Source organism: Limanda limanda, chromosome 2 (assembly GCF_963576545.1).
Source record: "Limanda limanda chromosome 2, fLimLim1.1, whole genome shotgun sequence".
NCBI lineage: Eukaryota > Metazoa > Chordata > Actinopteri > Pleuronectiformes > Pleuronectidae > Limanda > Limanda limanda.
In genome coordinates this window covers 5,885,275-5,902,356 of record NC_083637.1, presented here as the reverse complement: position 1 = coordinate 5,902,356, position 17,082 = coordinate 5,885,275, and the positions used below count along the sequence as shown (strand labels likewise).

Here is a 17,082-nt window from a genome sequence, read left to right as displayed (position 1 = left end):
GGGATAAATGTAAGAGTTTGAATTAGTTTGATATTCTCCTCTGGTTTTAACTAATTCAATATGTGTGGTAATTTAAATATCTGCTGCTCCGGAGTAATTCGCCAGTCTTTCATCTGAAGCTGTCAGGATGTAAATACAAACACAAGGCAATCGATAACTTTACCATAAGTTTATCAATCATCCCTTCACTCGACCAATCAGATGATTATTTCACCATTGCACTGGTCCACCGCATCAATAACCAATCCCAGGGCGGCTCACTAGCCTCGGCTAATGCGATTGGACAGCAGCTGATAAATTACTGTTCCACGACTTCTGTTTGAGTCTGTTTAGTAAATGTATATCGAGCAGTTTAGTGTGTTTTTGTATCCGTGTGCATCGTGAGTCTTACGCCACACGGTGAGCGCCGCCGTGTGGTTGATGCTGCCCTCGGAGTTGGAGGCGGTGCAGGTGTATTCTCCCGAGTCCTGGAAGCTGACTGGCTGAATCTGCAACCCCCCCGACTGCAGCTGCGTGAACCTGGGAACCTGCACCGAGCCGCTGGCCAGGACCTGCAATCCTACAGAGAGAGAGAGAGAGAGAGAGAGAGAGAGAGAGAGAGAGAGAGAGAGAGAGAGAGAGAGAGAGAGGGAGGGAGGGAATTATAAAAACAGCCTTGAGGTGGAGGGAAGTAATTAAGACATTAGGAGTGTTTTTAATTACAAACACAGGATGTTTATCAGAGTCGGTGTTCACAGCGTGTCTCACGGAGCGGCTGCTGTCCGTTACCTTTCCTCCAGGTGATGGCAGGTTTCGGAGCGCCGCTCGCCTGGCAGCTGAACAACGCCGTGTTGCCATCGGTTACTGTTTGGTCGAATGGGGGAGAAGTGAATGTGGGGGCCACGCCTGAAACGCAAAAGTGAGAGAGCGTGAGAGGAGAAGAAGAGACGGTTGAGGAAGAAGAGAAGAAGTTGATTATGAGGGAGAAGACAGAAGAATGGAGAACGTGTCCTCTGTGATCAATGAGGGTTTTATCCGTTATTTGATGGAACATGTTTGTGCATAAATGTGGAAGGTGGAGGTGGGAAAGCTCCATGGAGACTTTTTAATTATAATCAAGCGCTCACTAAACACAATGTGACAAAAGAGACAAATATAACTTTAATTTAGCAGCTGAAACATGAAGACAACTATCGAGTCGAGTCAGAACATTGAACTTGTTTTTTAGAATGTGAAAAAAAGCCATGTTTTATTTCGTGCTGCCCAGAAAAACTCACTTTCTAAAACAAACAGCATAGTAGGTGTTGGATTTTCTAATTAAATCTCTTGTGACTCTTTGACCTGCAGCCTCTCATTCCTGTCAGCAGCAGAAAATGTCTGTTTCCAGGTTTACAGAGAGTTTACTAGATAAATGAAATTGTCTATTTCGAACAATACAAATTATTATAATCAGCACATACTTGGATAATTAATTCAAAGTTCGATTCGGTTTTAAAGCGAGATGCCAAGAAACCATTGACGATGAGGATTTCCTGATGTACTTGATGGGAAACGGCATATGATGTGTTTTCTGACGCCCTAACGACCAAATGATCAAACTGAATAATTGAAAAAAATCACCTGGAAACTTATAATGAAATGCATTGATTATTCTTTGTAGTTGCAGCCCTTAAAAAGAACTAGAGCGTGAATCAGCTCATATAAAGAAGCTGACACCGACAAACAAGGGAGAAGAAAAGCAAGTTTAGTCGAAGCGTTAACTCAGACAAATGAGAAACAAAGTGAAGGAGGAGAGATGGAATCAAGACAGGGAGGAATTAGCCGGGTCTATAATAATAACAGTCCTGCTGCAGGTGTGTGTATTGATTAGGGTTGCAAAGGGGCGGAAAGTTTCCGGTAAATTTCCGTCAACTTTCCAGCAACTTTCCACGGGAATATTAAGCTCGGGACTTTGGGGAATTTTGAATTTTGCAGGGCTATTGAGGCCTGCTGTAGAGTGCAGGACTAGTCAGGTAAGTTTCGATGATATTACTGGGGAAAATATATTAGCATGCGGATTGAGGATTGTTCATCTGTTCATCTAGCCTATTTCCATTCATTTATCCATCAATTATAAAATATTTTCACAGACTATTCCAATTGTTTGGCTAACTATCTTTTTCTCTGGCTTTGCATTAGTGTTTTTTTTACAAACTTTTTTCTCATCTTATTCTACAGAACAATGCCACGTGCACTATCTCATGTGTGGAGACATTTCACCCCATCCAATGTAGAAGGAAAGGCTGTGTACATTTACAAATACTGTGCAAAGACCTATGTTAAGAATGACACAAAGATGCAGTATATACGCATATAGTGCATATGCATATAGTCAAGTGTCCAAAGTTTCCTCAGGGCTCAAATCAGCCTATGACAAAACAAAATGTTTATATTTATGTCTGTATATGACAAGGTAAATACAGTGAGTATAAATTACCCACAACATTTCCAGTTAATTCCCGTTAATTCCCGTTAATTCCCGTTAATTCCCATGGAAAGTTTCCAACTTTGAATATTCCCAGAATTTTGCAACCCAAGTATTGATGTGTGATTGGTTGTGTGGGACGGACTCACTGGAGACGAGCAGCTGAGTGTGAGTCTGCGTCTCTCCTGCAGCGCTGCGGGCGAAGCACTGGTAGATCCCTCCGTCTCCCGGCTGCACCCGGCGCACCGTCAGCCCGGCCGCCGCCGTGACCTTGTACCTGGGGTTCGCCAGTTTGGAGAGAGGCACCGCGTCCTTGTACCACTCTATCCTGGGCTGGGGAACACCTACGCATGTAAAAAAACAACACAAAGAGGGAGAATAACGTCAGCTTTTCCCTTAATAACAAACCAGCTGACCTCAGTGCCGAGCCGATCGTTCAAACTCCCACGAAAAACAGCCTCACACACGCTTTCCTTCACGGTTCTCCACTCGCCCTATAAATATGCATGCGGGCATAATGACTGCTAATAATATATTGATCGGAGGAGGTGGGTGGGAGGGTAAGGGTGGCAGGAGGGGCCAAAAAACAATCTGAATAAAAGATGGGGGACAGAGCAGCACATTGAATATCTACAGAATCAGCAGCCACCTGTCTGACATGCCAGATGTGACAGGCAGGGGGCGCGTGCAATTACTCTGTTTCAACCTCCGAGTGTGTGTTTGTGTGTGTGTGTGTGTGTGTGTGTGTGTGTGTGTGTGTGTGTGTGTGTTTGTGTGTGCGTGTGTGAACGAGTGGGAGTTTGAGGGAGAGATGAATTTCGCACTTTTTCCTCCATCTGTTGGTGTCAAGCTTTTCACCGACACGTGTGAAATATTCTCCCGACCCCCTCCTCGTCTCTCTCTCTCTCACTCCGTCACTCCACACTCTATCTGTCTCTTCTCCGTTCCCTCGTTCCTCCTCCCGGCCTCCATCCCTCTCTCTCCGTACCCTCGGGCCGATGCTATTTAATTACACTGCCACTGTATCAGATTACTGAGGAGGGACATCAACTCGCTCCCAGTGGGTGACAGAAAAGAGAGGCAGCATGTTGCCGGGTTTTTTTGAGTCCATCTCGGCTCAAAACTGTGTTTTCGTGTAATCCATTTAAAAACAAGAGTCACGAACAAGAGCAATTTTCAGGCTTGGTTTCAGCATGTTAATCTGCTCCCTGCTCAAGAAGCCTTCGAACCAGATATACACTTCCTGAATAACTTCAAACCTCAGCATAATGTGATTTGAACGGAGTCACCTTGACGAAGCCGGAGAGAGAACTCCCGGCGTCCGTGACAAACTTTCTCACGTTCGCTGCACAGACGCCGCCGACGAGTGGATGGAGTTATGAATTCATCGTGTGAGGAGTCGCCACAATCAGTTCAATGAGCCGTCTGACTTTTAACAGCAGCAGGGTATAACCACCCCCCCCTCCCCTCACCTTTTCATCATCAACACTGTGAACAACTTTGAGGAGACGCTGTCCTAATGTGTGTCCATCTGTAAAATTCATTATGTCTCACCTCATTCTGAAGTTCCCAGGGAAACCAACCAGAACATCAACTAGAGGAGGACACACAACTGTGCACTTGTACAACTTTAACATCCACAGTAAAAACAGTGGATACAAATCTTTGCTGAATTCTGCCTGCCTGCATATGATGTTAAAATTGTTAAGGATGTTTTTAACGTGGCACCAACGCAGGAAGGAGTTCTCCTGAAGAGTGTGGATTAACCTGTCAAATCTCATACTTCTATTTTATCTATTTGTGGGATGTTACAGTTTTCTAATTGCACCACAAAGATCTGATTTTCTTCTTTATCTCCACTGCAGAAAAGGTTTGAGTCAAGTTTAAACCACAAGATGATTCACGTGCGTCTTTTTCCATTTGCACCTAATTGTTTAATTTGATTGATTTGTCAACTTTTCAAACTTGGCAAAGAATTTACTTTTCTTTTTGCAACAGTCAATATTTGCTTTTAATTTTTAATTCAAATTGTGCAATTTGAATAATTGAAAAGGGGATGGGAACACAGACTGCCAAATGTCCTCCTCTCCTTCTAGTTAGGATTCATTTTAAACACACTGAGACACACACACACACACACACACACACACACACACACAGTATACCTGTAGCGAGGCAGGGGATGTCTACGCTCCGGTCCAGCTCAGCAAAGATCTTCCTCTTGGGCTGGGCGCTCAGAGAAGGCGGTTCTGTTTGAACACAACATTTTCAAAGCGTTAGAATAAAGCAGTGAAATATAGACGAAAAACACTCAATATATGTATAGAATAACTTCTCAGAAAAAACAACAAACACCAACAGTCTCTTTCCTGGGAGCAACATGTCGGAACTTCTAATAACAAGGACCAGGAAACACGTTTAATCATTAAACATCTGGAGGGGGAAGAATCTCAGAAGAAGAAGTGGGAGGATTCATTCTGCAGCAGAGGAGTCAGCACTGCAAAATAACAATGGGTCCCCCCCCCCCCTTTGGCCCTGGGTATCCTCAGTGTCACTGGGGGATGGGGGGGGGGTTCTCTGTCTGTGTGTCCTGTGAAATGACTTTCACAAAAACACACATTCCCTGGATTTGAATGCGAGTATTTGCCTTTTGGTGTCTTCCTCTTCTGCTACATGTGATATCAGAGTTACCTCCTCCTCCAAACAATTGTTAATATTTAGTGAGAGATATTGAGAGGGTGGAGAGGGTGGAGAGAGGGGGGGGTGGAAAGGGTGACACAGCAGCTAATTCATTTTCAGTCTGGCATCTGTGGAAAAAGTGGCTCCCTACAGAACTGGCACCTGTTCGCCTGAAAAATGACTTTGAGGAAAATGAAATGTCCAGTGAACGCTCTAAATAATGAACGTGCAAACTGGGTTTTCACAAAGATGGAATTCTTACTGAGAGAAAAGACGTGTTTTTAATAGAAGTTTCACCTCTGTGCCCTTTTCCTCTCCACACGTGCACAAGAGGAACCATGCAATAATAATGTTTCTGACACAACGTTGTAATTTTAATGCCGCTTCATTTTAAATGGTTTTGTTTTTGTTTCAAGCCGGAGTTTGTGTTCTGTGGTTTCAAGGTTATGAATCCGTGGAGATGAGTCGTGCAGACTGAAGACTACATGGTTTGGAGAGAGGAGCCAAAGGCAAAGTAAAAACCAGAGCATATCAGTTAGAGTTCCATTTGCTTTATGGAGTCCTGCCCCATGAATTAAAACAATTTGAATGGATAAGTTAGAACTGGATTCACACTAACTGGACCTGTACATCTTTACGCCTCAGTGATTATCTTTCAGTGTTGTGCCGAGCTTTCTTCAGTCGGGAATGTGTCGCCAAGCCTTGGAAAAGGTAGATTCAATTTGGTGAGGGCAAGGTTTAGGGTTAGGCAATAAAAACTCAATGGTTGAGGTTAGGATTCAAAGCCCTGGACCGATTTTAAAGAGTTGAGTTGCTGCTAAATTCAAGTAATTAAAGAAGTTAAGAGAAAATATTATAGAGTAGTTTTTTTTGGGTAAGAACTTTATCTGGCTGTATATAAAGGGTTTTATATTAAAGGTTCAGGTTAGGATTTATGAGAACATTTTGGTTGTGGTTCAGGATTAGGGTAATGGTTTGGTTATTGCATTTAGTTGTGATGTTTCAGGCTCTTATGACTATGAGTGTTATCAAAACTCTGGAATGACAGGAATGTGTTGGAATGTGTTGGATTGTGTGTTTGTGTGCATGAGAACAACAGCTCTGCAGTCTCTCATGTCCCTGCAACATTTATTCTACTTGTCTACAAGTTCTTTTACAGTTTGCTGCCAACTTTTAAACCCACATGTATTCCCATCTCCTATCTCCATGTGCACAGTCTTTTTGACAAGAGAAGGAGAAGGCGCTGAGCGGAGGACAGGAAAACAAGAGATGAATAACAGCCATGTGGCATGACACCGATAACACAGAGACGTTAATCCCCTTCAGTCAGGTGAGCGCGAGGACCTAGACGCACAAATACAACAACACACATTCCGCAGCGTTTGGGTTGTTTGTGTTTGGAGATTTGAGTTTTCCTGGATATTCTGCTCCCCGGCTGCAAAACAAAGATGGAGAACAACAACAGATATATTGTTTTTTTTGGGGGCAACGTTAGTCGTCTGTGGGGGGGGCAGGCACATGCACGCGGTGTCATACATATTCCGATTAGAGGATCAGGCCAAAAAAAGAAATGAAATTGAATAATGAATGCCTTTGAAGCTCTTCCTTTCTTTTACACAGACACATACACTATTCTGTTTAGGAATCTGGTTCCCTGCATCAAGGTCTGTTGAGCCCACAGCAGAAAGCACATCAGCACCAACGTGTTCATTAGCTTCTCTGATACATATATGAATGCAGGCCTGAGCCGTCCTGTTGGCCTAATGAAGGAAGATCACGTAGAGAGAAGGGAGGACAAAGAAAGAGAGTGGTAGATAGTGAGGGGGAACAAAAAGAAAGTGGAGTATCAATATTTAGGGGCGGTTCTTTTCTGAGAATTTCACAGGCACGGGTAGTTTGCTCCGACGCTCAGAGAAGATCAAGAAGACGCTGACGAACTGGAAGAGGAAAGTTTCACTTCATCAATCAGACGCTCCCTCCCTCCCTCCCTCCCTCCCTCCCTCCCTCCCTCCCTCCCTCTCTCCCTCCCTCCCTCCCTCCCTGCCTGGCTGCATGTATGTTGTTTTCTATTTACACACACATATCAAGGGGCGGGAGGGGTTTGAGTGTCGTCTTATTGATTTGTGTCTCCAGGGAGAAAAAAACTCATTTAGCTGCCGGCGCCGACCCATCATGTGTGTGTCCGTGGTGTTGTGTTGTGTTGTGATGAAGCGTGTGAGCGTGTTGTGTGTGATCACACGTGGGCCAGTTCGTGTGCACCTGAACGCAACAGTTGTTTCTGACAGGGACGGAGGGTTTATTGGTGAATGTGGACAACGGACTCGGCTCGGGGGGGCCTGCAGATGACAGCCAGCGCCCGAGGTTCTCACAGTCACACATCCCGGAGAAAAGGAAAAGAATAAATGGAGGAATAAACAGAAAGCAACTGAGCCTGAAGCAGAAAACATGTACAAGGAAAATAATACAGGAGCGGGTTTAAAACGTGGATTAATGGAACCTGTTTACACCATTTGTCCTGATGGGTCGGGTCTACCCAGGGTAATCATGTTAGGTGTGTGTGTGTGTGTGTGTGTGTGTGTGTGTGTGTGTGTGTGTGTGTGTGTGTGTGTGTGTGTGTGTGTGAGTGATTGGCGTGTTCCTCACCTATCACAGTGAGGTGTGCCCTTGCCTCCGCAGGTTTGGCAGTGCTGTTACTAAGCAACGCTTCACAAACATATAGCCCAGTGTCAGAAGACGATGGAGCAGGAAAAACGAGCCGACGCCCACTGGTCAGCCGACGCCCATCCCGTTTCCATGACACCACGAGGCTGTCCACCGGCCTGAGAGGAGGAGGAGATGAGGAAGGAGGAGGAGAGGAGAGAACAGATGAGAGGAGACGAGAAGTGTGGAGAATCGCACGAAAGGCAAAAGAGTGACAGAAGGCAATTACAACATATTAAATCCATCAGTTTACGTATCAATGAGGCAGGAAATGAATGATGACAGTGAGCACATCAGAGCCGTCAGCTCCACTCAGCATGAAGGAGCTTCACTCAGCTACTGGGGACGTTGAGGAAAGGGACATTCATGAAAAATGAAATTCTGTTTTTGGATAAAACAACAGCGACACAATTCTTTTGAGACTCTGTGTTTGAGAGAAAATAGCATTAATAAGGCAAAACCTCCTTTCAATTGAAGCTCAATATATTTGGTGCATTTTCATGAAATAATCCAATTCTTACAAGGAATCTGCATTAAAATGTTCAACTGACTTACAAGGAAAACAGAGGATTAGGTCATAATCAGCAGCTGGAACTCTCTTCCAGATATGTTCTCTTCATGCCAACATAGGCTTTACTTCAATTATGGGATTTGTATGCAAATAGTGAAAATAAACCAAAATCTAGAGGCGCAAAAACATCAATCTCTAAATGTCTCTGTGGCTGTGGGTCAGGAGTAGAGTGGGTCGTCCACTAACTAGAGGGTCTAGGGTTCGATCCCCGGTTCCTACATTCCCCATGTCAATATAAGCATATAACTGCCCAGTATGAATATGTCTATTTCTGAATACATATTTTATTATATTATCATTATGATGGTTATTAGTTTTGTTGTTATTATTATTATTATCACAATTGATTTAAGCTCAGTTCAACTTATTTAAAGCTAAATACTATAAAGTCAGAGTTTCATGAGGACACAGTTCAGAGATCTCGAGCTGCTTCCTCCCTCAGATGAAACACCTGGAGGTAAAAACAAAGTAGAATGGAAAAACTTTTTAAATTCACTGCGAGGCAGATATGTCAGAATTTTAACTTGCTTACTCAGCGGATCCCGTCTACAACAAAAGACTCTGAGAGTGGAAAGCAGATTTGGAGCTCTTGATATCAGGCCTACTGGCGCCGCCTGTTTTCACTCAGACTTCTAATTATCTTAAGTTCTTTTACCAGGACGGCACTGGTGCATCAGACTGGAAGACTTGATGGTTAATGGATCTGGAGAGGAGATTTGATTTCTCACTCCACATTCTTCCAAAACTCCAGTGGTGAAGTTTGTCTCTTCCATTTGTTCTCAGGCTACAGAATTATCTCTGTGGACTATTCTTCAGCGGCTGCCTGTCTGATATCAGAACTGCTCCCTGAGGAAAGGATCGTCCCTGGTAGAAGAAATACAGGAGACGCTGGGCTGATTTGTCTGCAGCTGTCAAACCAGTGCAGCAGCTTTACAAAGACCAAATGATTCTGTGTTGAATGGAAAAAAAAGAGACAGCTCTCATGTTTCTCTCTTTACCTTAAGTGCTGCCCACTGGCCAAGTGCTCAGAGAGAAACAAAGGGACTTCTGCTCCTAGTGAACTATCGGCCTGATGAACTCGGTCTAAATAACTCACACTAACAGAAGAGCAGAGCTTCTGCAGGTTTAAACGAGTCAAGTAGGAAACGTATGAAGGAATATCAGAGTCTACAAATTCTATATTACTTCACCATATCACCATAATTGAAGATAAGGTGTATTTGCTGAGTAGAGAATAAACCTTAGTGTAATACGTTATCTCACAAACTGCAGAGACAGTTGGTTTTCAGGGTCTTTCACTGTCCTGCAGGACCCGAATGGTTTCAGTTTATCAGTTATGTATTCGTCTTATTGGTTTAACAACACATGGTAAAAGGTGTATTTGTATATAGAGCTTTATACCACTCGAAGCAGTGCAGTGTTTTGCCATTCATCCATTCATTCAGTGTATCTGTGGACAGCAACTATTCTATGAAAGTGGAACAGTCATCAGGGGCATATTGGGGTTCAGCTCTGCCCAGAGTGCTAATCTGCATCGTTTAGAACAACACACAAAATCAATACAAACCTTACAAACCCCCAAGACATTTCACTTTAACATAAAATACAAACTAATTTGACATACGATGGAAATAGCTTCTCATGAAATTCAAATAATTGAGACTTTTTAAGACTAAAATACTTTTTTACTCAAAAAGATTCAGAATATTTATCCTCCTGGCTGCGTTTATCTGTTCAAAGCATGTGTTATTTTTTTAATCAATCAATGTTGGATACAAAAACATGCGTCTGTGAGCAGGTAAACACAGATGGAAATTTCTGTGTATAAACTAGGAAGCAAAGAATTCACAATGAAACATGACAAACATTACCAAGTGCTACAATTACACATAACCATTCTGCATTCACGTCAACCCTATAACAAATAAGAGTCTGTTCCCAATGTGTTTAAGACAAGTAACAGAGGGATGAGTGGAAACTGATATAGTTTCTATAAACAACTCTTTTCCAGTATAAACACATTGGTCCTCATGAGCCAAAGAGTCCTGACGACATTTCTAAGATCCAAGTTAAAGTCAGGGTGAGGGGTGAGTTAAGGATAAAGTTTGGGTAGGAAAAGAGTTAGAAGGTGCACAATGAAGTGAGTGTGTGTGTGTGTGTGTGTGTGTGTGTGTGTGTGTGTGTGTGTGTGTGTGTGCAGACAGTATTTGGCATGAGCCTGTGTAAATGTGTGGGTGTGTTTAGCTTCTCTGCTGATGTCAGTTGGGATGACTTCTGTTTAAGTTAACTTGTGTGTGTGTGTGTGTGTGTGTGTGTGTGTGTGTGTGTGTGTGTGTGTGTGTGTGTGTGTGTGTGTGTGTGTGTGTGTGTGTGTGTGTGTGTGTGTGTGTGTGTGTGTGTGTGTGTGTGTGTGCAAGTGCATTTGTGCCAGTGTGTCTATACACTAATTCTGGTGGAAGAGAAATGCTGAGCAATGGGTTTATGTGGTGTCCTCTAATTGTCCTGGAAGAAAACAGGGCTGTCGAGCGAGAAAAGAATTATTCAATGCTTGTGTGTTTATGTGAGTGAGCTGTGTGTGTGTGTGTGTGTGTGTGTGTGTGTGTGTGTGTGCGTGTGCGTGTGCGTGTGCGTGTGCGTGTGCGTGTGCGTGTGCATAAAATAACTTTACCTGGCATTAGCAATGCACTCCAGTGTAGCCTCACTCCCGGCCACCACTGTTGTGTCTTTAGGTCCAATCACGATCGCTGGAGCCAAAAGCTCTGACTCAGGATCTGTGACAGAGAGAGAAAATATGAGAGGTAGTTTAGCTCATAAATCACACTCGTGCACACACAGCAGCACAATCTGGAACTCAGTCCATAATAGTCGCACACACACACACACACACACACACACACAGACACACACACACGCTGCTGTACCTTTTCCTGCGTTCACAATCTTACCCTCGACTATTCATCATGATACTTTTTCGAGCAGACACCATCACAGTGTACACAGTGAAAACACATTTAGCTCGATTTGAACCCTGAGCTGTTTCTCTGACTAATTTTAGAACCGAGCCAAACGTTAAACAAGCGGTTCTGCGGGACAATGGGATGGATTTCGGTCACGTGAGAAATGTTACTCGGGAGTCTCTCAGGATTCAGTCTCCACAGATCTGATACAAACTGCACTGAGCTTTGTTTTAATATCATTGAAGCAGCGTTTCACACGTTGTGGCTCAAAGCGTCGCCTGGACTGAGCCGGTGCTGTGACGCAGATAAACTGAACCTTGCTGCAAAACAGACGGAGCAAATCGTCTGCACCCCCCAGCCATCTGTGGGTCAATACTCCCTTTGTTTGTGTCTTTCACTTCAAAGCTGAATCGTACCAAGTAACACGTTTTTTTTCCTTTTGTCAGCGGTTTTTTTGGAGGATGCGGCCGGTTAGTGTTCTGGAATCATGAGGACAAAAACTCCACAGATCAGATCCCTGACTGATATGAATATGAACACAACGTACAAGTGTGAGTCTGGCTTGACACAAACTAATTCACACAATGGAAATATCAGGATTTCAGGAAGATCCATTTAAGACTATTTAAGACCATGTCAATATTTACTATTATATAAAATCTTCAAATCTTACATCAGTATTTCCCAGTACAATAAAATCATACTTCAAAAAGATAAAAAGTTGTTTTTAAAATCAACATATGGCAGTTGCATAACAAGGACATTTCCAGCAACAATGGGAAGTTGACTGTGTTTGCAAAGGTCTGATTGAACTGAGTAACTTCCTGACGCACAACTCCCACTTTTACTTTATGCATATGTATTATATCTGCTGACAGGCAAGAGAAAGTATTTTAAGACTTTTGTTTAGGAAAAATTAAAAAAGTTGCAGTGGTTTTTATCAAGGACACGGAGTCGAATGCTTTTACTTTGCAAGAAATGAAGAAATACAATGTCATAATGGTGTTTTGTATGTGAGGAGTTTGGCATAAGTGGAGTAGAATTACAGACTATTACAGAATGATGGTTCATGTAATTCTTCCTTATAAACATAATCATTCTTTGTCTGAAGCACACAACCCAGCATGGTGTATAATAATGTATTAGAGGCCGTGTGTGTGTGACAAAAGATTTACGAGCTAAAAGGTGCATTAAAGAGATTTGTAGTGTGTGCGCGCAAGATTATGATTGTGTGTTTGCAAAGGATTTATGAAATGATATGACCCTTTCACAAGAAAAGCATACACGTGTAATGTGCGACAAAAGTGTAAAAACAGAAGCACGTTCCAATTAAATAGTAGATAAAGTTGCTTTTATACTTCGTCAAGGCGTCATTTGACAGTTATGTTCGTGCACGTGTGTGAACATCGTTGAGTTTCTCATGCACACGAGATGAATATGTAGATTTCCAATGAGGGAGGAGTGGAGAGTACACATTAACAGGATGGCTCTGATAGGAGGTGGGATGTGAAGAGAAGAAATGGAGGGGGGGAGCAGCTTTGATCTCTCCCTTGAAGGGAAGGAAGAAAAGGTGGTAATTGACTGTGCTCTTTATTCCTCTTTCTCTCCATCAACTCTTTTTATATCAGCGAGAAAGAGCAGAAAAGTCACATCGCACTGTCACACGGAGGAAGACGTGCGGGAACAGTGAGACAGGTAAATGACAGCACACACACACAGACACACACACACACGTACTTATACCTTTAGTTCTGTCTCTGTGAGGACACTCATTGACATAAGACACACACACACAACTCAAACTGGTCCTTACAAAAAAGAGAAGTGCAAGTACACACTCTCCCACTCAACTGTCTCGACAGAAGTGAAGTCATTTATGGAAAACAGAAAAAGGAACAGGAAGTAATAGTCAAAGTCTTTATAACTCTCAGGTCCTCGTTCTCAACTAAACACACACACACACACAAACACACACACACACACATTTGCAGAGGAGTTGTCATTGACTTCCATTTATTGTGGACAGCCTAACCAAAGCCTAACCAGGACCTCAGAAATGAGGATTTGCCTCATTAGGACCAGGCTTTGGTCCCCATGAGGTCTACTGCTCCTGATAAGATCAGTGCTTATGCTGTAAAATATGCTAAAGAGGTAACAAAACAAGTTCAGACACACACACACACACACACACACACACACACACACACACACACACATACACAAGGTAAGGACTAATGATGGGTGGCAGTGGAGGGTACAGGACAGACTGGGAGACATGCAGAGAAAGAAGTGGAGTATAGAGTGTACGTTTGTCGTCCACTGTTGGGAGCAAAGGTCAGACAGGAACCAGTAGATAATGAGTCCAACCTGTTAACTTGGGCTGAGTGTCTGAGGGGAGCAGAGCGGAGAACACCGGAGTGACAAAGGAGAACATGGAGGAAAGAGAAAAGGGCTTAGAAGAGGGAAATCAGGTTTATATGCAGATAAGGAATGCGGAGAGGGGACTGTGCAGATGGTCTTCTTCCTCTTCTTCTTCTTCTGGAGTGACAGACACAATAGTGGAAGTCGAGGGGAAAGCAAAACGCCATATGGTTGTGTGATCCGCGCTATTTTTCTCTCTGTCAGTGCCTGTTACATCCTTTTCTTTCCTCAGAGGGGAATCTCCAGCATTTCATTTTCATCTGTATCTCACGTCCCCTCCTGCCCGTCGTGTTCCCTATCATCCACTTAGCTCCTCCTTTCTGTTGTCAGGGATTAATTCATTAATCTTCCTCAATTTACACAAGGAGAAACATTCAAACTGACAGAGAGAGTTAATGTGTGTATGTGTGTGTGTGTGTGTCCGTGCTGTGGCAGCTAAAAGGCTCCCTGTAAAGAATGTCCAGAAGTTTAATCTAACTCTAGTGGATTCCTCATTTAGCAAATGAGAAACACCATGTGGCAGAGAGTAGGAGAGTAAGAGTGGAGGAGAGGAGGAGGGAAGGAGGGAAAGAGGGCAGAATAGAAATAGCAGAGTTGTAGCCTAAACGAAGTGAGAGCAAAACAACAAGTAGGGGCTGAGGAGCTTCATTAAGGAGCCAGGGCTGATTAAACGAGGAGCTTAAAATACAAAAAGGGCTGTTTAAAAATAAATCTAGAGAAAAAAGTGTGTGAGTGTGTGTTTGTGCACGTGTCTCATAGACTCCACATGAAGATACCACATCGCCGTTTTGCTTTTAATTTAATTTGGAGCCAGAGTTTGCAGACGTAGAAGTCCATGTCCCATCTGCTAACATGGAGCAGGCAGAGTTTATCACCAATACCGCAGCCATACACCAGGGGGTGATCAGGAGGATTTGGGATCACTTTTGTGTGTTTAATGTTGTGTCTTAACAGAATATTGATAGATAACCTATATAAACTTAGGATTTATATCTGTGGTACAATATATGTAGGCTAGTTTCGAAATTTAGACAGTACATAACACATCTAACCTGTATGTTGGATAGAAGATTTGGCACTAAAGATATCTTCTCTTTGTTTCTATCCGTTAATAAAAAGCCCCAAGACTATTAAAAGGACTTTTCACAGTGCACAGTTTCAACATTAATGCAAATACATATATCTCCTGGGCCTTGGAGGTGAATCTACTTCTGCACAACAGAGGCAGCGACACACACTGCAACATTCAAAACGCTCTCGTCAGTGCAATCACTGCTGATTGACAGTCAAGTGCTGCTGAGGTGACACAGCTGTAGAAGAGTGTGAGCGTGTCATTCAGGCGGAAGCACGAAAAAATCCCAAATTAAATCAAGGATAGGAACGATGAAAGGAGAAGAAGAGAGAAAAAAGAAAAAAAGAACCAGGGCTGGTAAAAAGGATTGTTGCAGCTTTAGGGCAGGAAGGAGATAGAGATGGATCGACAGGGAGAGACGGAGGGAGAGATGAAAGGCTATTCCATCCACAGATTAGAGTGTAATCCCTCTTTGAATGGATTCTCAGATTACAGCTTGTTCTGCTATTAAATGTGCCAGTCACTCCACACCACCTCCGCTGTCTCTGTGTGTATCATCTTTCTATGAGTGTAAATCTCTGTGTTTAAGCCTTTGAGTCAAATCTCTGCGGAGACCTCGAGAGCAGAGGGATGGGCTGGGGGCGAAGACACAGACACACACACACACACACACAAACACACACACACACACACACACACACACACACACACACACACACACACACACACACACACACACACACACACACACACACACACACACACACTCTCACAGGGGCAGCCTGGTGTTAGCTGACTGTGTATTAATAGAGTTGTCAGATATGTGTCTGCAGAGTCCACAGCCAACTAACACATATCACACTGAGGCCGTACACACAACAAGAGAGTGAAACGGCTGAAGAAAGACAGAGGAGAGGAAAAAGAGAGAGAATGACAGAAGAGGAAGGGCACCTGGAAACGAGAAGGTTCAAGAAGATGGGAAGGTTCTTTTTTGTTCAATATTTTAATGAGTTTTTTTGGAGGGTATACAAAAATAAATGGAAAGGAGAAGGTGATAATTTGCTGATCTCTCTGGAGAGCATGGCATGTGTGTGTGTGTGTGTGTGTGTGTGTGTGTGTGTGTGTGTGTGTGTGTGTGCCAGTGGGCCGAGTGTTTGTGTGTGTCACTGAGCTCATTAATGCTTCATGCTGACAGCTAAGTGTCATCGTCTGACTACTCTTGCCTTAGAATGCCAATAAAAAACCACATTCAAGACATGGCACACGCACATACACACACACACACTCACACACACACACACACACACACACTCAAAAATACACACACACACACACACACACACACACACACACACACACACACACACACACACACACACACACACACACACACACACACACAAACACACGCACACACACACACACGCACTTAGAGCAGAAGATCCAAGCCCCAAGGGGAGACACACACACACAATAGGAAAGCAGTGAGAGGACCCAGAGAGAGATGCCCCATTTTAAATATTCATCTTTTCCTTCAGCTGCCAAAGCCTCTATCTATCTCTGTCATCATGCCACACAAGTGATGGGAGGAGGAGATGGAGAGAGGGAGGGAGGAAGGAAGGAGAGAGGGAGGGAAGGAGGAGGAGAAGAAGCGTGGAAACGTGTGGCGGTAATGGAGAGGCAGAGGAGGACTGAAGCTCTCAGGAGCTCTCGATGATTATTAGATTCATTTGGAGTTTTATATAAGTTGCGATGTTTTGGCTCGATGATGAAACACACAACGACATAATGAGGTAACGTTTCGTCATAGCAAAATAAAGGTATGTGCAACTGCTTCATATCTGCAAACACACACACACACACACACACACACACACACACACACACGCACTTTAGATACAGACATAGCCTATATATATATGACATATAGAACCTATAACATATAACTTTTAAACTACTTCCGAACAGGGATATAAATTGACTCCGGCGCTCGCTGCTCCTTCGCGGTAGTAGCCGCGCGGATGATGCTAGCTAGCTACAGGCAACTGACACTCAACTAAAGCTTCCCTTCTGCACTTCTGAATTTATGTTCTTCAGCTGCCAAGACACATTTTACAACAGACAGAACCACTGCAGCTATTCTGTAAGTCAGCAGATTCTAAAGTGGGTGACGTGGCAGCCGGGGGGGGAGGAGCAAAAGGCAAAGCCAAAGTTTTGTATTATTTTCTGCATACGTCTT

The 17,082-nt window shown here is 43.4% G+C and overlaps 1 protein-coding gene across 1 annotated transcript in view; it reads right to left on the bottom strand.

Annotated features, from left to right (window-relative positions):
* LOC133015749 (protein sidekick-1-like) overlaps window positions 1–17,082 on the bottom strand; it is a 157,854-nt gene that overhangs the window by 82,393 nt on the left and 58,379 nt on the right. The window contains exons 7-12 of the mRNA XM_061083021.1: window positions 11,062–11,164; window positions 7,766–7,941; window positions 4,609–4,692; window positions 2,593–2,787; window positions 769–885; window positions 392–559 (exon numbers count right to left, since the gene is read on the bottom strand). Coding sequence (XP_060939004.1) covers window positions 392–559; window positions 769–885; window positions 2,593–2,787; window positions 4,609–4,692; window positions 7,766–7,941; window positions 11,062–11,164 — 843 coding nt within the window. The remainder of the gene's footprint in view (window positions 1–391; window positions 560–768; window positions 886–2,592; window positions 2,788–4,608; window positions 4,693–7,765; window positions 7,942–11,061; window positions 11,165–17,082) is intronic.